Source organism: Microtus oregoni, unplaced genomic scaffold (assembly GCF_018167655.1).
Source record: "Microtus oregoni isolate MIOR12 unplaced genomic scaffold, Mior012 000036F_ref0000092, whole genome shotgun sequence".
Lineage (NCBI taxonomy): Eukaryota > Metazoa > Chordata > Mammalia > Rodentia > Cricetidae > Microtus > Microtus oregoni.
In genome coordinates, this window is record NW_024543095.1 from 1583789 (window position 1) to 1607659 (window position 23871).

The window sequence follows — 23871 nt, forward strand, 5'->3', positions numbered from 1 at the left end:
CCAGGCTTATATACCTGAATACACATGTGCACATCTGGCCTCTGAATGCCCACGCCCAGGCTCATACACCTGAACACACCTGTGTACCATACCTCCTTTCCCCCAACCCCAGTTTCATTTCATTGTCTTTTATCAGGCTTTGTTTCTGACAGGAATTTGGAACTAAGCATTTGTTCTTTTATATGTCATGTGTATTTTCCTCTGGTACTTTAAGAGTTTCTGTTTGTAATGGATTTGCACTGAATTTCATTAGAATGTGCTTTGATATTATTTATTCTGTTTAGAGTTATTCTCTCAATAAAAATCTTTTTGGTTTCATAAAATTTGGAAACATTTTAGCTATTATTTCTTCAAATATTTCCTGCATCCCTCTTTTTTTTTTTAAATTTTAGACTGTAATCACTTATTTCAGACTGCTGTCTCCCAGGCATGAAAGGTTCTGTACATTTCCCATCTACCCAGGTCCATACTTTGAATTACTGAGAATATTTATGGCTCTTTTCATGTCTGTGTTGAATCCAATATCCCTATCATTGTTGTCTTTTGATTGCCCTTTTTCCTCTCTTGGTTCTGGATCACATTTATCTGATTCTTCAAAAATCTAATGATTTTGGATCAGATGCTGAGTTTTGCAGATATTACAGTTAATCTTAATTAGCTTATTTTCTTTCTTTCTCCAAGGGCATTTGACCTTACTTTGTAGTTAACTGTGGACTAGCGTGATCCTTTAGGGGTGGCTGTTGGGATCTGTTAGCATGGGTTTAAAGCAGTCTTGACTGGAGGTGGATTTACCCCTTTAACTAGGTTGTTTAGCAATACTTCTGGTTGAATAGAATTCAACCTTCACCCACTCCTGATAATTTCTGGAAAATGATCAATTTGTAGCTGTCCAGCAGTTGCTGCCTTTGTGGAGGTTCTCTATAAACATCCACTTGCAGTAGAGTCCATAGGACTTTAAGGAGGGACTTCAACAGTCCTGGTTAGCCTCTTTCTTTCCCACAAATTCTAGCATCCTCATTCTCCCAAAGCAAAGAATTGTGTTTTCTTACCTCTCTGCTATTATTATATTACGCATTCCTTGAATTTTCTCTTTATGTTGGGGTCAGGACTAACTGTGTTTGTTTCCTTCTTCCATGTTGCCTGTTTTCACTATCTGAGGAAGTTGTTTATTGATGTTGAAAGGATAAGTTTGGTATTACAAAAGGATGAGGAGTATTTGGGGGTGAACAGTTTCCACCTTAGAATAAAGTTAGAGAAAGCTGGGGTGACAGGTACCCCTCTACTAACCAGCAGTACAATGGCATGAAGGCAGGGGAAAGTTCTGCCATGCAGAAATCCAAGGAGAAAGCAAACTAGTTATGAAAATTTCAAGAGGGAACAGTAGTTATGAGATGGGCCTTCTAATCTCAGTTTAGAAGCACTCGGGAGGCAGAGGCAGGCGGATCTCTGTGAGTTCGAGACCAGCCTGGTCTACAGAGCTAGTTCCAGGACAGGCTCCAAAGCCACAGCGAAACCCTGTCTCGAAAAACCAAAAAAAAAAAAAAAGAAGTAGTGATCAGCAGGGAGGTGGTGCACACCTTTAACCCCAGCACACAGGAGGCAGAGGCACACGGATCTCTGTGAGTTCAAGGCCAGCCTGGTCTACAGAGTGAGTTCCAGGACAGCCAGGGCTACTTTGAGAGTCCCTGCCTCAAAACCGCCACCCCACAAAGTAATGATCATAATAATAGGGACAAGAAGTACATACTGATTTTACTCTTCCAAGGTGACATGGAAGATTTGAATATATAGTGTACTGGGACAGGCCCATAGTCTTAATAGTAACAATTTATGGCACACCACACACACACACACACACACACACACACACACACACACACACACACACACACAACGTGTACTATGTTCCTCAACCCCTTAATTTTACCCGAGAACAGTCCTGAAGAAATACTAGAAGCTTGAATAAGGAGGGAATGAACCAGTTCTGTAACTCAGGCTGCAAGAGGAAGAGAGCACAGGAAACAAATGCGCATCTGGGAGTGAGGAAGTGAAGGATCCAACAGTTAGAAATGGCAAAAGGTTTCCATGAGGACCTACACAGTAAGAAGCTAGGAAGCATAGAAAACAGAAAGGAAATTGGCAGACACAAGTATTTCACAAAAGACAAAGTTAATGATGTTACTTTTCAATTCACTGAAGACAGGAAAAGTTTATTTATATATAACAATTTATATATTTTAATGTAACAATTTATATAATTTAATATAACGATTTATATATTGTTATATACATAATTTTATATACCCATATATATGGACCATGACACTTCTGGGTATATCAAATGAATCAAGTCAACCATATAGACATCTGAATACACATGTTCGCTGCTGTGCTATTTACAAGTGAAGGTGTCAGTTCAGTGCCTGTCAGTGGAAGAACAGATAAATACAATGTAGCATACACACACACACACACACACACACACACACACCATGAAATTTTGCTGAACCCCAAAGAATGAAGTCATGTCATTTTCAGGAAAGTGAATGGGGCTGGAAGTTGTCATGTTGAGTGAAACAAGCCAGCCTCACAAAGAAAGTATCCTTTGCTTCTCTCACAAGCAGAACAGGGGTGGGGGCACTTCTGAGTGTGGCTAGAGACGGAGGGAGGGAGGACAAGCACGGGTGAGTGCTGGGTAAAGGCCAGGAGAGCACAGCATAGGCTCGGATGGGAAGGTCACAGTGAGACCCAGCAATGTACACAATTAACAGACATGGAAATAGTACCAAAAAGGGCAGTGGCAGAGAGCTACAGAACCAATGCTTTATTTTCTATTTTGCCAATTAATTACAGTAAAATTTTAAATTCCAAAATGACTTCTGTCACCATATTATAATTATCTGGGCTACATCTTCCTGCCATCTGCTGGTGTAGTTTAAAGCAATAAAAATGGATCTTAATTTCATCCTTAACAAAATATAATTAGAAGGATAAATCTTGAGGAGAAAATCTTGTATTTTAGAATGAATTATTAAATTTTAATGTATTTACTATTTCTGGTTTTGGGTGATTGTGCTTCCTATTATTTTAAGTAATCAACAACTGATTACATTGTATTTGAAGTTAACAATATATTTGTAAGCAGGTTGGGGTAGGCATTATAAATAATCAGGAACTGATTATACTTAAAATTAGCATGAAATATTATAAGGTAGATTAGATAGGCATTATCATCACCTCTTGTTTTGTGGAGAAAGTACTTGCTTATCAAAAATCCCATAGCTGTCATAGGGGCTGAACTAAATGTAGCTCAGCTCTTCCAGAGCTGATGCTTTCCGCTGTTTATAATGTCTTTATGCTGCTGTACCCGGACAGCACTTTACAAATGTCGACCAGCAGAGGAGATATTCAGAATACAGACAGGCGTAGCAATTACAAGTGGACATCGAGAGGTCCAACAAAGCCCTGTGGTTCGTTCTGTCTCACCACTTCTTTGACTTTCCAGGTTCACGTGCCAGAGGCAGCAGCCTCCACTCCAGTCTCAGAAGAGTGCTTAATCCTAGAAAGTTATTTGTGTTTTAAATCTTTTGCAGTCTGTTGCCTATTCCTTAGCTTCCTTACTTAGTTAAGTCATCCTTTCTTCACCATTCAGCCCAGTATGGCCTCCCTAGGTCCTGGCGGGTGAGGTCCCTTGCCTCTGACCTCTCGTCATTTATGAAGTCATGTGCCATTCTCGCTTCTGTACCGCCACCAGCTAAGACTGTACCTATGAACATGCTGCCTCAATACATTTGCTGAAGTGCCACACTAGTGCTAGATACTGTTTCTAGAATGTTTATCATAAGTACTGCACCGAATACTTTTTACTTATCAATTCAAATAGTCATTACAAAAACACCATGAAAAATGTTTTTATCTCCTTTTATAATAAGTATAACCATACACATTGAAAAAAACATACCCATGTTTGCTTAGATGGCAAAATGAGGATTTATTCACTCATTTAACAATTTTTGAGACAGGGTGTCATGTAGTCTAGATAGGCCTCAAACTCCCTGTATAGCCAAGGATGATCCTCAATTCCTGATATTTCTGCCACTGCCTCCCAAGTGTGGGATAACAAGCATATGCTACCATGTCCAGCTTAGAGTCAGAATTTCTATAGTCACTTTTTGTGTAAAATACAGTCTATCAGAAGAGATAATTTAAATTCATGTGAAACATGAACAGTTAACTTCAGCTTAATGTTCTATGACATTCCAGAAAATAATGACTTAGTTGTGCTGTATAACCTTAATAAGCCTTAATAAACTTGACAAACAATATTCTACAGAGCAGTTTATGTAAAAATGTTAGAAATGAGCCTGACATTAAATATTTAATGTGTATGGACCACGCACCTTTTTATCTTTTAATGTTTCTACAGAGCAGTTTATGTAAAAATGTCCAAAATGAATGTACATCATAACATTATAAATGTGAACTGATTATATTTGCTAGTACAAAGAGAAAAATAATAGCTATTAAAAAAAAGAAATTCACAAAAGACTAAACTCTGGATATATGCTGTTTATGGAATTTAATGGTTAAACTAAAGGCTGGAAAAGATATACCAGGCAAATATCAATTACAATAACTCTGGATAGCTTTATTAACATCAGCCAAACAAGAAAGAAAATAGCAAAAAACAAGGTAACAATTCCAGATTTAACATACCAATAAAATAGCATCAAATATATATACAAAACAAAAATAAATATAGCTATAGTTAGAAAGACAAATCTATCATATGTCATATAAAAATGGTTTTAACATAATTATTTTTAAATTTTTATTAATCAATCAATTATTTTTCCCAGTCTAATCAGTTTCCCCTCCCTCCCTCCTTTCCTCTCTGTTCTCTCCTCCATAATTTTAAGTATATAAAGTACTAGGCACATGAAGTCAGCTTGGGCTGGTGAACTTGTGTAAACCACCACAGCTTCATGCCTTTCAAGTAAGGGTGAGTGAGGAGGGCGCCCACTTCTTTATGAAATTACCCGGTTGTAGGTATCTATTATAGCATCACAGAAAGAGTGAACATGTGATATGCAAGCTTATATTCACCAAGTAGTGATCTTGAGCAAGGTGCTGTAAAACCCTAAGTACAAACAGAGTACTTTTTAAAAAAAATTACCCTTGTTTTAGATAATATATACTGTCTATTTTCTTTTGGCTTTAACATAAAACCAAAAAAATACTTATGTTTGAAGACAGAAAACAAACTGTTTTTCTTATTCACTTTTGAGAGAGGGTCTCAATAAGGAGCACTGGCTCGTTTGGAACTCACAAAGACCTTTCTGCCTCTGCTTTCCAAGTGCTGGGATTAAATGCATGTGCCACCATGGCTAAATTTTATTTTGTAATGTTTTTGACATAGCATTTCTTGCAGCTTTGGTTGTCCTGTAATTTGTAACATACCTGAAGCTGACTCCTGTCTCCACCTCTCATGTGTTGAAATTACCACCACTTAAAGGTATGTACCACCAAAGATGGCCCCAATGGACTCTAAAACCGAGATTCTATAAGATCTTTGGTTGAAGACACAGATAATTGAAAATCATACTTTCTTTCATTTCTAACTTAAAAATGAAGACTCTTAATCAGAATCCCTATCCCAAATAGTATGGTTCTGACTAATGGTAAAAATTGACTATAAAATGTGCATATATAAAAATATTTGTAAAATATAATTTGTAGGTGGGTATGGCAGCATAGTCCTAAGTAATTAGGAGAATGAGGAAAGGGAATCACTTGAACCCTTGAGTCTGAGGCTAGCGTGGACAACACAGTAAGACCTTACTTCAAGGAACACGAACACACACACACACACACAGTCAAAACGTAGCTTTGGTTAGGTAAGATGAAGCATGGAGAACAGCACTGGGATCATCTCAGGTCGTTTGGGATTCCCCATCTTCAGCATCTACCTCCTTCTGTAAGCTTTCTCTGTGCTTCCAAACTTGTGGGCACCTGCTTCAGAGATTGGCTCATGCTTTACTAACTGCAATCTCTCCAATGGCTAGCATATTTTCACTGTCTTTATATACAAATCATCAAACTTCTGAAGCAAAATTCCCTGGCATTCATGTTTTTCCTTCCCCATATCACAGAAGAGCTAGTTAGAGTTTACTAACAGCAATCTCTCGCTCCCTTTCTCCCCCTCTCTCCTTTTGGCAGATAGGGTCTCATGTAGCCCTAGCCAATCTTGAACTCCATACATATCCGAGGCTGGCCTTGAACTGATTCTCCTGCCTCCACCTCTCCTGCTGGGTTTGCAGGTGCTTGCTATCACACTCTGCTTCTTTCTTGTCATTTGGAATTGACTTGTTAAAGCATCTCTTTTCACTGGAGGTATCAAAATTAGCAAATTTCTCATGATTTCTCTTGGCATTACAGAACACAAGTGACAGAAACATATTTAAAAATACTGATTTTAAAATATGACTTACAACTTAAAAGCAAACTTTTAAAAACTAAAAGAGCAGAAATCATGAAGAATGGCATTATATTTTTCAAATATCAGGAGCTGTCAGATAATTTTAGACTACATGTTTCTTTGGTTTTTACTTTACTGAAAACGTGGCCTAAAGAGATTTTCTTGATCTAATATGATACTATACCTTAGTCCAATCCAGGGTACAAAGAGATTTTCCTGATCTGACACTATGCCTTAGCCCAATCCAGGCTCCAAAGCTGCCATGAGAAGGAAATTTCTGTCAGCTTCCCCTCACTTCCTAGAAGCCTTTTATTAGGCCTGATGTTACAGCATCAGAAAGGCAGGATGGGAGTTTACCTGCACAAATGTGCACCTGGTGTGTGTCTGGTGCTCATGGAGGCCAGAAGAGGGCATTGGAGCCCCTGGAGCTGGAGTTACAGGCAGTTGTGAGCCACACAGTGTGGGTGCTGGTACTCGATCCTGGGTCCTCTGCAAGAACAATTGCTCTTAATTGCTGAGCTATCTCTTTAGCCCATTAAAAAAAAATTCTTTTCCTTTTTATTTTTTTAAGTAATATAAGTTTATTGCTTCCCTTATTCCAGTATCTTAAGATCTTCTGCGAATTAAACAATCATTTTCTGATTTGCTAAGGATCAAGTTACAAGTTTGAGTGAATTTGAGCCTTCTCTCTGAAGTCACCCCTTCCCATTGGCAGCATGGAAAATGACAACACAGGTGTTAGCTGACATCAGTCGATTGCTTTGGAAACGTGTATTAAACCTGTACTTAGAGCAAGGTTTGGGGCTGCAGAGAGGCTGAAAGGGAGGTAGGAAATGAAACATATCCTCAAAATATTGAAGTGCTCCTGGAGTTCAGAGCTCAGTGATCTCATCATGCCTCATGGCATTAAATATTCATACACAATGACACATTTATAGATTTGTATCTCTACACTGGACTTCTCTGAACACCACACTCCTGTATCTGCCCCTTTGACCCCTTCAATATACTAGGTCTAATGTCTGATGGGTACTCCAACCCTCACCCCTGAGGTGTGATACAGTCCTTCTGGTCTCTCGGCAAAGATCAATTTCCCCCTTGCAGTGGCAGAGCCACACAACTTTGGCTTGATCCCCTCAGCAAATTTTTTCAGTTGCCCTCCCTTCCAAATAACCCGGAGGTTATAGAGATCCACTCTGAATTTGTCTGTTTCTTAACTTTGCATTCACGTTATCCTCAGTCTCCAGTGACTCTGTTACGTTGTCAGGTCACAGCACTCTTCTCAGATCCAATGGCTTTTTATCCCATCCAGAGTATGATCCTATGTTCTTCCCCAATCTTTTCTCCTTCAGAAATAACAGACTCCTTGTTAATCCTTCAGGGCCTTTGCATACGCCATTCCCTTTGCCTGGAGTGTTCTGTCAGTTAATGTATTCTTGCTTCTTTCCTGCTTTAGTACTTATGCAAAATCACACTTCTCAGGGAGGCTTTCTTTGGCTGAGGATCTAAACTTAGCATCCCTATGCGCCCTTTTGTGATTTTCTTTGGAAGCATTTAACCCAGCACACTGTGTGATCTGCTTATTTTTACCTATACTGTCTCTCCTACTGTAGCTTCATAAAGCCGACATTCTTGTTGTGTATCTTTTCTACACACAGTAGGGTAGAAACTGGTACATAGTGTAAATGCAATAAAAAATAATTGAATGACTGAAAAGAATGGCTGAATAGAAGAAACAGGGACTTAAAGTATGATTAAAGAGGAACTGTACACTGAACATACAAAAAAATGACCATGTATTTTCATGGAACTTTCTCTCTCCTAAGAACAGGCTTGACTTCGCTTTCCTTTGTAACATGAAACCTTTTTTAAAGACAAGGTTTCATGTAGCCCAGACTGGCCTTAAAATCCATGTGGAATAAGGATGACCTTGAAGTCATGATTCTTTTCTCCCACTTCCCAAGTGTGGGATTCCAAGCATGTGCCATCATGCCTGACACAACATGAAACCCTAGACATGAGTGTTCAAGAAGAAAGGATATTGATAAATACAGATGGGTAATAAAGTGTCAGTTGGATGAGCTAATGAGTTTTAAAAATTATTACTACACAGAGCTTACTACACATAGAAAACTAAAATTAAAAATGAAAAAAAAAGTTCATTGATTGAATTAGCAGTGTCTGGCACACAGTAATATATAAAGTAAGTTGGACTTGGATGCCTTCCAAAGAGGCTTAGTTAGGGAAGCAGTTTTATTTCCAAAGTGATTCTATAGTACAGGCATGATGTCTAGGCTGACTATGGTTAAATGCATGGATGAAGGAGAGTAATGAAGATGCTATTTTTAGTTCTGAAGAGCTTTAGTTGTTATTCCCTATCAGTGTTCAAGATACACAGGGAATACAGAGACTGTAAATTTCCACACAGACTATACAAAAAGACAGAATGCTAGGAGGAAAGACAACTCTGGAAGACCTGGGCTCCAGCCTTCATTATGCCTCCAACTGGCTGTGTGATCGGGGGTCAGCTATTTAAACTCTTGGTCATCTCATCTGTAAAATGTGAGGATGGACTGAAAAGATCCAAAGGTTCCCCAAGTTCCCTAAGTGATGGTTATTTGATGTCCATATTACAGTGTTGGTAAAATATTCTTAAAAGATATTCATATTCTAATCTCTACAACTTGCAAATATATCGTATACCAGCAAGGGAGTATTAAGGCAATGAATAAGCCAATAAGAAACTATAAAGGAAGGCGATTATCTTGAGCTACCTGGCTGGGATCAATGTAATCACAAGGGTTCTTTTCTTCTTATTATTTTTATGTGCATTAGTGTTTGACCTGCTTGTCTGTGAGGGAGTCGGATCCACTGGAACTTGAGTTACTGTCAGTTGTCAGCTGCCATGTTAGTGCTGGGAATTGAACCTGGATCCTCTGGAAGAGCAGCCAGTGCTCTTGATACTGAGCCATCTCTCCAGCCCCCACAAGGGTTTTCACAGTGCACATGGAGTAAAAATCAGAAAGATGCCATCTTTGACTATGCAGATGAAGGGGTCTTGATGAAATCAGTACAGAGAGGGTACAAAAGTGAAAAAACCAAATTCTTCCCAATATCTCTCAGAAAGGAAGCCTATCCTACTGACACCTTGATTTTAGTTCAGTGAGTGCTAAGCCAGGCTTATGACTGACTGCCAGAGCTACACTAATATGAAGTCAGTTACATCTGTGGCAAATTGTTTCAGCAGCAATAGGAAAGTAATACACTCATGACACATCTGTAACTACCAGAGCCAGATGCAATTTTATGCAGAGATCGGAGTGAATGAATCTGGATGACTTATCTATAAACTTGGCTTGGACCAATATCCCCTAAACCCTCTCCATCTCTGAAATAATAAGACTTTAAAATTCCAACATCATAAACTTAGCCTTTTCCACTGCTTATTCCCCACGCCCTGAGCCTGAGGAGTAAGCACCGCAGACGGTACTGAGGTCTCTGCAGTATTTGCTGGTCAAGATTCACAGAAGGTGCTGGACTGAGCTCAGGGCTTTTCACAAGCACAACTGAATAACAACCCCTCAACTTGGTATGTTTTTGATGGAACTATTTCTAAAGTTAAACATACTCCCCATATTTATATAAAATGAATACTGCATTTTATCTTTTCTTGAAGAACCAACACTAGAAATATCAATTAGTTATGACGGGCTCCGAGAGGATGACACTGTACCTTGTCATAAGTTATGCCAAGACAGACATGACTGTGACTGTTTTCAGTGGCAGACAATGTAGTTATAGTTTGAGACACTTGGTCAGGAGGCTTATGAATGTTTTTCTAGAGAAGTCAGCTCACGTTCCTATAAGCTCCAGACAGTAAATGTTTAAGTTTGGTATGTCATACATGGTCTAGGTTACATTTTTTAAGTAAGCTTTTAGAAATGTGGTAAATCATTCCTACCTCCCAAGTGATGCAGAAAGCCTGCAGCTCAAATATTTCTGAAAAATCAAAATTTAAAATTTGGAGTCAGACATGGTGGTGTAGGATAGCAAGGTCAAGGCCTGCCTGAGTTACACAGTCCAAGTCTAGCATGGGGACTTCGTGAGACTCTCTCTGTCTTAAAGAATAAAAGGTTAGGAGTGTAGTTTAATGGTAAAGTGCTCACTTGGCATGCAAGGCCCTGGGTTCAATTCCAGCTCCACACCTACAAAAGTGTGTTAAATTATTTAAAATTCTCTTGCTATTGCTACACTTTTAAAAGTGAATTTTAAATTTTCAATGTGTGTGTGTGTGGGGGGGGAGGGGTTGGGTACAGGAACGCAGTGTCCTCAGAGGCTAGGTGTGGGATCCCCCTTGGGCTGGATTACTGATGCCTGTGAAACAGTGATCCTAACTGTTGAGCCATCGACTCCAGTCCCTGCATCGCACCATCTGAGGTTTCTGTCAATCACAGCTGCCCCTACTAGTCTCTTTTTGGGTTCCATCCTTTGACGTTGAGTTTGTTAATTTGATAACATATATTTATCTGTCCTGTCTATTGCATGTGTATGTGTGCATTACACAGGTGGAAGGAAGCCAGAGAACTCCCAAGAGTCAGTTTTTGTCCTTCCACTGCAATGGGCTCCAGGGACTGAACCCAGGTCATCAGGTTTCGGACAAGCACCTTTATCCCCTAAGCCAGTGGTTCTCAACCTTCCCAGTGCTGTGACCCTTTAATACAGTTCCTCATGTCATGATGACCTCCAACCATCAAACTTTTTCATTGCAATTTCATAGCTGTAATTTTGCTATTAAGGACCATAACATAAATATCTGATATTAAACCCCCAAAAGGTCACGACCCACAGGTTTGGAACCACTGTCCTAAGCCACCTTGATGTCCCTGATAACAATTTGTAATTATTTTTAGCAAGACTAAGTTGGATATATGAAGACCCTGGAGCTATTTTTAAAAGTAGATATAGGTAGTTTGGTGTGAGGATTTGGTTACTTTGATGACACCAAGGTCTAATTTCAAGGTTCTCTCTTATCATTTGGGAAAAGGTTTAGGGACAGATGAGGTCTTCTAGCTCAACTATTTTCATTTAGCATAGTTTTCATCACTATTTGATCATGGAGTTTTGTTATAATTCTTATGTTTTGTTTTTTTTCTTTTTTTCGGACTCCCACTTGGGTTTACCACCAAACTGATCCACGCCTGCATTTCTACACAAAAATAAACTGTAATATGAAACACTGCAGGAATGCCAGCAATCAACAGAGTGAAAAGGTGGCTTTTGCCTCGAGCCTTAATTCACACGTGTTCAATCGAGTAATACCCTGGTATGTCGGGTTGACAAAACACTTTTTGTAGTCCTCATAACAACCCTATAAGTTAGGTCCGTTCTCTCAGAGGTTAAAATATCATGGGACAGCCTGGTCAAAAAACCAGGTGCAAGTGTTTGGGGAGGGAGAAGTCGGGAGTCTATCGGCATCAGAGCTGTCATTCAGTGGCGCCCAGTCCCTTCCCTTGTCATTGACTTCCAGACTTGAATTCTGCCTTTTCCACGTCAGAAGCCGCGCTGTGGAAAACCCGAAGCTCACAGCAGAACTCCACGGTGGGTGCCCACAGATCCGAGGCCCGAGCACCCAACAGTGTGGTTCGCCCTCCCGAGACCCTGCGCTGCGGCCCCGCACTAACCTGACCAGGTCGGTCATGCAGGAACCCACCACCACCACTGCTGCCGCCACCTCCTCCTGCCAGGGCCTCCCGGGCTCCCCAGACGCCGCCATTACTAAGCCTTGCTCTAGCTCGACCCCGACGCTGCCCTTTGCCCTTTGCCTGAACCCGTAACCAGAGACGCCGCTCCTTCCTCCCTAACGACGCGGCTGGTCCCCCACGCCTGTTTGGGTCGCCCACCCTAATGCCCGTGAAACATCCCCGGCCTCCGGCGGCTCCCGGTTCTTCTAAGACCCATGTTCTCGCCCCGCCTCACGGCACAGGGCTCAGCCGCCACGGCGAGAGGCGACGTTGCTCGCCCGGCTGAAGGAGGCCGCCGCGGCGAACCTTCAGGCACTACCGGGCCGCCTTCCCTAGCTTCCGGCTGGGCTCGGCGCGGGCACGCGCACGCCCGCCCGGCTCCGGAGGGGGCGCGGGACGTCCGGGGGAGCGCGCACGCATCCGGCCCGCGATTCGCGCGCTGGTCGGTGCGTCGGTCGGGGGCGCGCTCGGGTAACCTGTACCCCGTCTAGTCGCCGGTTACTGATCGGACTAAGTTCCAGGTACCTGGACCCGGGCTGGTGCGGGGAGGTTGGATCTCAGTCGCCAAGGTGGCGCAGAGAGCCATGTTTGAGTATGGCCAGAGAGCTAGCCTCTTCCTCAAGAGAAGGCCCGCGTTCCAAAGATGCCCCGCTCGCCCCCAGCACGCGGATCCCCTCAAGAACGAGCCCCCAAGACCCAAGGCTACTCTCTCTCTCTCTCTCTTTCTCTCTCTCTCTCTCCACACATCTTGCTCACTCCTGGCCCCTGATGAACCCTGCTTCTTTTTGCGCTTGATGGGGGGGGGGGGATCATACAATTTGGGAGAAAGGGTCGGATCCCTTTAGGTTTTCCTCAGAATGGGTGGCCGGCCATTCTTTGGATCGGAACCGGTTCGCTCACCCCGTCCCTCCCCGATGTTGCCCAGTGGAGAAATTGCTCCCCCAACGTAACTTCCCTCGTGCGCCATATGACGTGAACGTGATGCAGCAGGAGGCCACCCCTTTCCGTTCCATGACGTCAACGGGGCACATGTTTCCGTGTTTGTCATCCTCCTAATTGCAAAAGCCTGGTCGGTGCTTGTTATACGTCTTTGTATTCCCTAGATAGCCAGCCCACCGAAAGACCTCATGCGACCTTACCTTGCGGCAGCAGATATCTATAAATATTATACATTTGCATTTTCCTCCCGAAATATGTCAAAATCAGGAAAGAAATACAAATTGCAAAACAAGCATTCAAGAAAGCTGGCCACCAAAAATTCCTGCCTCTGAGATCCGTTATAATGATGCCATGTGTAAAAGGGTGTGTGTGTGTGGGGGGGGGGTTATGTTTCCAACCCATACATATCCCTGCATATTGTACCAAAGGACCATTATTTTTTCCTCCAAATTTCTGGTTTTGGAGTCAGTATAGTTTTCCCTCTTTGTTAGAGAATTCCCACTTCAAAACTGAAACATCTAAGAGCTGCACAAAACCTTGCACAGTCAAAAATTGTATTATGGCCGCTCTGGAAATAAAGACAGAAATTCATTCCCTCAGGTGTGATCCGGAAGTCTTGACACTTGCTGCAGTGGAAGCGGCTGTCATAATCACTAGCGTGGTTTGGCGTCTGCAGTCAGCTTGTTTCTTTTGGCATTTAGCTAGTTAATCAGTCAGGCTGGCATTAGCCCTCGGTCAGCAATAGCCTAGTTGGTTTCTAGTTGTAAAGCAATCATGTGGATAAATTCCTGACCATGTCCTCAATTTTGACAAGGTGTGCGCTTTAAAAAGTAAGAATTAAAAAAAAGTGTTAATATCAAAAAAAAAAAGAAAAAAAATTAAAACTGCACCTTGATGCTTTCTGCAGTGGCCAATGAAATGAGTGCTTGAGAGGAAAGCAGGAATAGCGGACTTTGAGAGAGGTCTGGATTTGAATTCTAATCCTTCTGTTTGCTCTGTGTGTGACATTAAGTCACTTGGTCTTGTTGGCCTTTAGTTTTGTATTTATAAAATGGAAACAATAGTCATTAAGAAACTGCTTTGTGTGTGTATGTTGGGGGGGGGTTGGATAGTTGTCCAGAGCGGCGAGTAATAGCTCATGTGTGATGCTTAGAATGTGCTAGTTTTGTTTCTATTTCTTAAGAAATCTGAGGTAAAATGGTAGGTACTGAGGGGAAAAAATCATGACAAAAATCATTTGTTGTCATGAGAGATCTTTCTGTTTGCTTCTACCAGATATCTATTCCTGTGGCGGAAATAAGCATCCCCTTCAGGAGCCGTGAAATCAGGTAGAAGCACTACAGAATTTAGAAAGAAAAGTCGTTAAGGTGATAGTATATTATTCAAAAAACAGTTACCCATGTCATCTGGGAAATGGGAACTAGAAACCGGCCTTAGACAGGCTCTGGATGGCAACACCGCATGTAGAAGTGCTTTAGGAGGGATGTGATGCTACGAAATGTGTATTCTTTTATGATAGATAGTACAGCAGAGGACGCATTTACTCTCGCTTGTGATGATGCATTAGAATGGTATTGGGAAGGCATCTCCCAAGGAGTTAGAAAAGAATCATGTGGAACTAAAGTATGTGATATAAAGCTTAGCCATTTCAGAAATATTTCTGGATGGCATCATGGTGTCACCGTGGTATTTTCTGGAAAGATCTCTATAGTCATTCCTTTATTACTATTCAAAAATGATAAACAAGTATTCAATTTAGCAGAGCTTGTAAGTCCTTATGTGCCACAGTGTGTAGAAACTAGAACTCAGGTACTCATAATTGTAACTGGGTGGAAATTAATTAGCTCTCAATGTGGAATTAACCTTTCAGTTTGAGAAAGACAACGATCATTTGAATTGACTTATTCACCTCTAAAGTAGCAGCTTTCATTTAGAAGACTATTAGGAATTTATGCACTCTCTCCTCTGGCTTTTTTAATATCCAAGCAGTGTTGATGTGATTTATTGCTTTTGTATTATCAAGGGTATAGATGTTGTGGCGTAGTACCTTCAAATTAAAGACAAAAAGACCCAATTACTTTTTGGTGCTTAGTATCTAGACAGGAGTATGTTTTTATAATTTAAGTGTTAAGTACATTTTTTTGCTTCACTTATTCCTCAGATTCTACTGTATTTATTTCCATCATTTGTGTATATGTGTATGTGCGTGGTATATTTGTGTGTATATGTTTAGTGTATGTGTGTACATGGTATATTTGTATGTATATGTATAGTGTATGTGTGTTTGCGTGGTATATTTGTGTGCATATGTATAGTGTATGTGTGTTTGCATGGTATATTTGTGTGTATATGTATAGTGTATGTGTGTTTGCATGGTCTGTTTGTATATGTATAGTGTATGTGTGTGCATGGTCTATTTGTGTGTATAGATATAGTGTGTGTGTGCATGGTATATTTGTGTGTATATGTATAGTGTATGTGTGTACATGATATATTTGTGTGTATAGATATAATGTATGTGAGTGTACATGGTCTATTTGTGTGTATAGATATAGTGTGTGTGTGTGTGCATGATATATTTGTGTGTATATGTATAGTGTCTGTGTCTGCTGCAAGCCTGAGTACTGGGTTACATATGTGTGTCTCTGGGACTGGCTTTTATGTGGTTGCTGTGGGTCTGAACTCATGCATGTTCATACATGCTCAGCAAGCCTTTTACTCACTGAACCATTTCCTTAGGTGCCCCTCACCCTATCAGTTTTTGAGGGTATACTCTCTCCATCCCTAAATATTTCTCCAGCTTTGCTCCCCTTAATCATTTATTTAAAATACTTTTGAAGTTTATTTTTATTAAATCTATTATTTGAGCCCATATTCTGAGCATGGGTCTCAGGTATAGACCTGACCAGTATCCATGGTCCTGGCCAGTAGTTAATAAAGCTTGCTTCAAATTTGGCTAAAAATCTATTATTTGAACTTACCACTTAATTTATTTATTATTAAAAAGTTACTGGATGCTAAGTGTATGTTGAACACATTTGTTGATGTGAGACTTTTGCATTGTAGTCTTGTTGGAGAGAGTTCATGTATACAGGCAATTACAATCCATCTTGGAAGGACTTATTAAGAAAGGGATTCAGCCACAAACGGTTTCTAGTAAGTAATAATTGGTTGTGTTTGCTTTAGAGTTTGTGTGTTGTCACCCATCAAGCTCTTTGTCCTTGTGGGGACATGGATGGAGGGCTTCCTAACTCAGCGACATGTGTTTTGTGTGTTATTAGGAAGGGACTGTTAGGGAAGGCTTCTCCATCTCAACCAAATTAGAAGGGCCAGTTGTGTTGTGCAGCTGTGCAGCTTAAGGGGACTATGCTGTCATCTTTGGAAAGGAGGAGGGGATTGTTCTTCAAGGGTTCCTTTCATTCCTGAACAGCATGGAGCTGCCCATGCCCTGACTGTCTGAGCAGCAGGGATCTGGTTTCTTCCGAAAGACCAATGGTAGAGGTATTACTGGGTTATAGAGCATTTGCTCATACGAGAAACATTCTGAGCACAGTACTAGCTTCCAGGAAACTTGGTACGTCTTTATCTCTGTATTGTATCTGGTATACTGATCACTTTACTTTCTTTCTGCTTTCAGTGGTGATTCATAAATCAAGTTAAAATGTCTCCAGAAATTGCCTTGAACCGGATTTCTCCAATGCTGTCCCCATTCATATCTAGCGTGGTCCGAAATGGAAAGGTGGGGCTGGATGCTACAAACTGTTTGAGAATAACGGACTTGAAGTCTGGGTATGTACAGAGCTAACTCAGCCTTTGCTTTACAATAAACCTTTCTTACCGGAGTCATTAAAATTGTCCATCACAGGTAACTTTCAAGTCTTGCTCTCATTACTGGCTAATCTAGTTGAGTTAAAAAAATGTTTGTGTGTGTGTGTGTGTGTTTCAGTATGCACGCTGAAGATTGAGCTCAGAGTCTCACACATTCTAGTGAAGAACTTGACCAAAGAGTTACATGCCAGTTCCCAATTCATCTGGTTTTGTTTAATTTTTGACATTTTACTTATTTCATAAGTGTATATGTCCATGCGTGGACATTTATTTCTATTGGGACCGCTCATGCATTCTTTTCTGGCTTATCTCTTTGGGTTTCAGCATGTGTGTTCTTCTTTCATTGGCTTGTTTTCTTGTTTACTGCAACCTGACATATACTGTATGAATTGGGTGTAGAGCTGCCGTGTCTGCCATCATTTGGTAATCTCCCTTAATACAAAAATGGCAATAACTAACCAGAATGGGTCACTCTTCACAATGGGGTTAAAACGTCCAGTCTCACACCCGGATATGTTGTATTAAATAGAAAACAAAAAAACCCATAAACAAAACAAAAAAGAAAAAAAGAAAAATGAAGTGGAAAAGCCTGCCATACATTTCATCTGGAAATAAAATTAGATCTACAGAAAAGATGGAAAAATATTATAAGAAATTGCAGTAGTAATTTTGATTGTCAACTTGACAGACCTAGGAAGCGGGACCCTCAGTTGAATTGCTTCTATAAGACTGACCTGTGGGCATGTCTGAAGGGCATTTTCATGATTTTCAAATGGTGGAGGAAGAAGGCTCAGTCTGGTAGGCAGAGCCATCTCTGGGCATGTCAGCCTGCGCCGTATGAGAAGTTTGCTGGCAATATCCTGGGGGAGCAAGCTAGCAGTCAGCACCCCTCCAGGTCTGGCTCTCGTCTCAGTTCTTACTTCCTGGTTCCCGCTTGTGTTCCTGCCCTTTCTTCCCTCAGGGATGGTCTCGAGCCTGGAAGGTGTAATAAGCCCACCCTTAGACTGTTTGTGGCCATTGTTTCTCAGAGCACCAGAGAGGCAAAGTAGGACAGAAATTCACATTGTTTTTGCCATTATTGATCATTTTATAGCTCTTATTTGAGATTAGCTGTTTTCCTCTTTTGTGGACAAAGATGAATCCAGAATACAAATTGTATTTAATTGTCAGTATTCTCAGTTTCTCTAGCTTGTCTCTCTCTCTCTCTTTTTTTTAAGTCTTTCTTTGTCTTGAATGACATAGACATTCTTTGATTTTTGTTTTGTTTTGTTTTGTTTCTCAAGACAGAGTTTTTCTGTGTAACAGACCTAGCTGTCCTAGAACTCACTCTGTTGAGCAGGCTGGCCTCTGCCTCTCAAGTGTGGGAATTAAAGGTGTGTGCCACCACCGCCCAGCTTGCCCTTGGCATTCTTAAAGAATATTGGCTAGATATTTTGTGATCTTTCCCTCCCTCTATACTACACTTTCTTGCATTCAAATCAGAATGTACCCGTTCCCCAAGAGCTATAGCGGTGTTGTTCCACCTCAGCACATCCGATGCATGGCTATATGATGGCCATGTCTTTTTATGTCATCCTCCTGCCTCAGCCTCCTGAGTAGCTGGGATAACAGATACCACAGCCACTCAACCATGCAGCCAGGAGGTGAGACCTCAACACTGCAGTGTGCTTGACACATTAGGCACATTTTATACATTTTTAATATATTATCATCCCAATTTCTGATGTGTTTAGTGGGTGTACCTTCTTTGTAAGCCAGGGAGTAAAATATCTGTCATTATTGGTTCCCAGCGTTTGTCTTTGGGAGGTCTGTCAAGTGACTTTTTGATGTTTTGACATTTCCTCATTTTTTTCTTACTAGAAATACCACTTTGTGTGTGTGTGTGTGTGTGTGTGTGTGTGTGTGAAAGAGAGCGAGAGAAAGCAAGCAAACAAGGCAAGAGAGAGAGAGAAAGAGAGAGAGCGAGAGAAAGCAAGCAAACAAGGCGAGAGAGAGAGAGAAAGAGAGAGAGAAAGCAAGCAAACAAGGTGAGAGAGAAAGAGAGAGAGAGAGAGAGAGAGCGAGAGAGCGAGAGAGCAAACAAGGTTTTATTGAGAAGTACAGCAACAGCATCAGAGAGGGGTCCAGGAGATGAGTGGCCTCATATGTTACATTTTTGGTTTTCTTTTAGTTATACTTATTAGGCTGTTTATCTTATTCTATTGTATCTATTTATATTTCGTCTGTCTCTGTATGTGAACATGTATATATCCAGTGCATCTGTGGAAGTAGAGGACAACCTGAGTCCCAGGATTGATCTCAGGTCGTCAGGCTTGGATGGCAAGTGCCTTTTTACCCACTGAACCATTTCGTTGACTAGCGTTTCTCTTTTCTCTTTCTTTTAGACCTGTAGTGCTCAGGGTTATGGGCTATAGTTGAGATCCATATTCTTTTTTTTTTTTATAATTTTTTTTTTATTAAGAAAAGAAGAAAAAAAACATAAACAAAAAACAAGTTTCCACCTCCTCCCAGTCTCCCATTTCCCTCCCCCTCCTCCCACCCTTCTCCCCCTCCCCCCACTCCACTCCCCCTCCTTCTCCAGTCCACAGAGCAGTCCGGGTTCCCTGCCCTGTGGTAAGTCCTAGGTCCTCCCCACTCCGTCCATATCTAGGAAGGTGAACATCCAAACTGGCTAGGCTTCCACAAAGCCAGCACATTAAGTAGGATCAAAACCCCGTGCCATTGTCCTTGGCGTCTCATCAGCCCTCATTGTTCGCCATGTTCAGAGAGTCCGGTTTTATCCCATGCTTTTTCGGTCACAGTCCAGCTGGCCTTGGTGAGCTCCCAGTAGATCAGCTCCACTGTCTCAGTGGGTGGGTGCATGCCTCGTGGTCCCGACTTCTTTGCTCATGTTCTCCCTCCTTCTGCTCCTCATTGGGACCTTGGGAGTTCAGTCCAGTGCTCATGTGTGGGTCTCTGTCTCTATCTCTATCCATCACCAGATGAAGGTTCTATGATGATATGCAAGATATTCGTCAGTATTGCTCTAGGATAGGGTCATTTCAGGTTCCCAATCCTCAGCTGCCCAAGGAACTAACTGGGAACCTCATGTTGGGCACTTGGGAGCCCCTCTAGGGTCAAATCTCTTGCTCACCCTAAAGTGGTTCCCTTAACTAAGAATTGTGGTTCCGTGCTCCCCTATCCACCTTTCCTTTATCCCAATTCTCCTGATTCCCCAAGTCCCCCCTCCTTCCCTTCTACCTTTTCTCTCCCCATCTCCCCTTACCCCCATCCCACCCCCCCCCCCAAGATCCTAATTTTCTCCCCGGCAATTTGGTCTACTTCCCTTAGCCAAGAGGATAACTATATGTTTTTCCTTGGGTTCACCTTCTTACTTAGCTTCTTTAGGTTCACCTATTGTAGACTCCGTGGCCCTTATTTATGGCTAGAAACCAATTATGAGCGAGTACATCCCATGTTCATCTTTTTGGGTCTGGGACACCTCACTCAGGATAGTGTTTTCTATTTCCATCCATTTGCATGCAAAATTCGAGAAGTCATTGTTTTTTACCGCAGCGTAGTACTCTAGCGTGTATATATTCCATACTTTCTTCATCCATTCTTCCATTGAAGGGCATTTAGGTTGTTTCCAGGTTCTGGCTATTACAAATAATACTGCTATGAACATAGTTGAACAAATGCTTTTGTCATATGATAGAGCATCTCTTGGGTATATTCCCAGGAGTGGTATTGCTGGGTCCAGGGGTAAGTTGATCCCGAATTTCCTGAGAAACCGAAACACTGACTTCCACAGTGGTTGCACAAGATTGCATTCCCACCAGCAATGGATGAGGGTACCCGTTCCTCCACAGCCTCTCCAGCAAAGGTTATCGTTGGTGTTTTTGACTTTAGCCATTCTGACAGGTGTAAGATGATATCTCAAAGTTGTTTTGATTTGCATTTCCCTGATCGCTAAGGAAGTTGAGCATGACTTTAAGTGTCTTTTGGCCATTTGAACTTCCTCTGCTGAGAATTCTCTGTTCAGTTCAGTGCCCCATTTTTTAATTGGGTTAATTAGCATTTTAAAGTCTAGTTTCTTGAGTTCTTTATATATTTTGGAGATCAGACCTTTGTCTGTTGTGGGGTTGGTGAAGATCTTCTCTCAGTCAGTAGGTTGCCTTTGTGTCTTAGTGACTATGTCCTTTGCTTTACAGAAGCTTCTCAGTTTAAGTAGGTCCCATTTATTCAATGTTGCCCTTAATGTCTGTGCTTCTGGGGTTATACATAGGAAGCGATCTCCTGTGCCCATCTCCTGTAGGGTACTTCCCACTTTCTCTTCTATCAGGTTCAGTGTGTTCGGGCTGATATTGAGGTCTTTAATCCATTTGGACTTGAGTTTTGTGCACGGTGATAGATAAGGGTCTATTTTCATTCTTCTACAGGATGACATCCAGTTGTGCCAGCACCATTTGTTGAAGATGCTTTCTTTCTTCCATTGTATACTTTTAGCTCCTTTATCAAAAATGAGGTGTTCATAGGTTTGTGGGATAAAATCCGGGTCTTCTATACGATTCCATTGGTCGACTTCTCTGTTTTTATGCCAGTACCACACTGTTTTCATTACTGTAGCTCTGTAATAGAGTTTGAAGTCAGGGATGGTAATGCCTCCAGAAGATCCTTTATTGTATAGGATTGTTTTGGCTATCCTGGGTTTTTTGTTTTTCCATATAAAGTTGATTATTGTCCTCTCCAGATCTGTGAAGAATTTTGATGGGATCTTGATGGGGATTGCATTGAATCTATAAATTGCCTTTGGTAGAATTGCCATTTTTACTATGTTGATCCTCCCAATCCAAGAGCAAGGGAGGTCCATCCATTTTTTGGTATCCTCTTCAATTTCTTTCTTCAATGCCTTAAAGTTTTTGTCAAATAGATCTTTCACTTCCTTGGTTAGATGTACCCCAAGATATTTTATGCTGTTTTTGGCTATTGTGAATGGTGAAGCTTCTCTGATTTCCCTCTCTGCTTCCATATCCTTTGTGTATAAGAGGGCGACTGATTTTTTGGAGTTGATCTTGTATCCTGCCACATTACTAAAGCTGTTTATCAGCTGTAAAAGTTCTTTGGTGGAGTTTTTGGGGTCGCTTATGTACACTATCATATCATCTGCAAATAACGAAAGTTTAACTTCTTCCTTTCCAATTCGAATCCCCTTGATTCCATTATGTTGTCTTATTGCTATTGCTAGAACTTCAAGCACTATATTGAAGAGGTATGGCGAGAGTGGACAGCCTTGTAGTGTTCCTGAGTTAAGTGGGATGGCTTTGAGTTTCTCTCCGTTTAATTTGATGTTAGCTGTCGGCTTGCTATATATAGCTTTTATTATATTTAGGTATGACCCTTGTATCCCTAATCTCTCCAAGACTTTTAACATAAATGGATGTTGAATTTTGTCAAATGCTTTTTCAGCATCTAATGAAATGATCATATGGTTTTTTTCTTTCAGTTTATTTATATGCTGGATTACATTGATAGATTTTCGTATGTTGAACCAGCCCTGCATCTGAGGAATGAAGCCTACTTGATCATAATGGATAATTTTTCGGATGTGTTCTTGGATTCGATTTGCCAGTATTTTGTTGAGGATTTTTGCGTCGATATTCATGAGTGAGATTGGCCTGTAGTTCTCTTTCCTGGTTGAGTCTTTGAGTGGTTTTGGTATCAGAGTAATTGTGGCTTCATAAAAGGAGGTTGGTAATGACCCTTCTGTTTCTATCTTGTGGAATACATTAAGGAGTATAGGTATTAGATCTTCTTGGAAGATCTGGTAGAATTCCGCATTGAAACCATCTGGTCCTGGGCTTTTTTTGGTAGGGAGGTTTTTGATAACCTCTTCTAATTCTTCGCGACTAACAGGTCTATTTAGATTGTTCACCAGGTCCTGATTTAACTTTGGTATATGATATTTATCTAAAAAAGTATCCATTTCCTTTACATTTTCCAATTTTGTGGCATATAGGCTTTTGTAGTAAGATCTAATGATTCTCTGAATTTCCTGTGTGTCTGTGGTTATGTCCCCCTTTTCATTTCTGATCTTATTAATTTGCAAATTCTCTCTCTGCCGTTTGATTAGCTTGGATAGTGGTTTGTCAATCTTGTTGATTTTCTCCAGGAACCAGCTTTTTGTTTCATTGATTTTTTGTATTGTTTTCTGTGTTTCTATTTTGTTGATTTCAGCCCTCATTTTGATTATTTCCAGTCTTCTACTCCTCCTAGGTGAGTCTGCTTCTTTTTTTTCTAGAGCTTTCAGGTGGGCTGTTAAGTCTCCAATGTGAGCTTTCTCTGTTTTCTTTAAGTGGGCACTTAGTGCTATGAACTTTCCTCTTAGGACTGCTTTCATAGTGTCCCATAAGTTTGAGTATGTTGTTTCTTTATTTTCATTGAATTCCAGGAAGACTTTAATTTCTTTCTTTATTTCTTCCTTAATCCAGGTATGGTTCAATAGTTGACTGTTCAGTTTCCATGACTTTGTATGCTTCCTGGGGGTAGCATTATTGTTGAATTCTAACTTTAATCCATGGTGATCTGATAAGACACAGGTGGTTACTAATATTTTTTTGTAACTGTGGATGTTTGCTTTGTTACCGACTATGTGGTCGATTTTCGAGAAGGTTCCATGAGCTGCAGAGAAGAAGGTATATTCTTTCCTATTTGGATGGAATGTTCTATAGATGTCTGTTAAGTCCATTTGATTCATTACCTCCATTAATTCTCTTATTTCTCTGTTAGGTTTCTGTCTGATTGACCTGTCCATTGGTGAGAGAGGAGTGTTGAAGTCTCCTACTATTAGTGTGTGCGGTTTGATGGCTGCCTTGAATTTTAGCAATGTTTCTTTTATGTACGTGG

General features: G+C 41.0%; 2 protein-coding genes across 4 annotated transcripts in view; one reads left to right on the forward strand and one right to left on the reverse strand.

Moving 5' to 3' along the window:
- Window positions 1-12282, reverse strand: part of Rbks (ribokinase) — an 83456-nt gene extending 71174 nt beyond the window's left edge. Inside the window, exons 1-2 of one of the 2 annotated variants that reach the window (XM_041631119.1) lie at window positions 12160-12282; window positions 6836-6967 (exon numbers count right to left, since the gene is read on the reverse strand). In XM_041631119.1, the coding sequence (XP_041487053.1) occupies window positions 6836-6873 (38 nt within the window). In that variant the 5' untranslated portion in view covers window positions 6874-6967; window positions 12160-12282. The remainder of the gene's footprint in view (window positions 1-6835; window positions 6968-12159) is intronic. The other variant, XM_041631118.1, reaches the window with a different exon arrangement.
- A 327-nt stretch (window positions 12283-12609) lies between these two features.
- Window positions 12610-23871, forward strand: part of Babam2 (BRISC and BRCA1 A complex member 2) — a 383311-nt gene continuing 372049 nt past the window's right edge. Inside the window, exons 1-2 of one of the 2 annotated variants that reach the window (XM_041631115.1) lie at window positions 12610-12740; window positions 16796-16947. In XM_041631115.1, the coding sequence (XP_041487049.1) occupies window positions 16820-16947 (128 nt within the window). In that variant the 5' untranslated portion in view covers window positions 12610-12740; window positions 16796-16819. Of the gene's footprint in view, window positions 12741-16244; window positions 16315-16795; window positions 16948-23871 lie in introns of those variants that run through there. The other variant, XM_041631116.1, reaches the window with a different exon arrangement.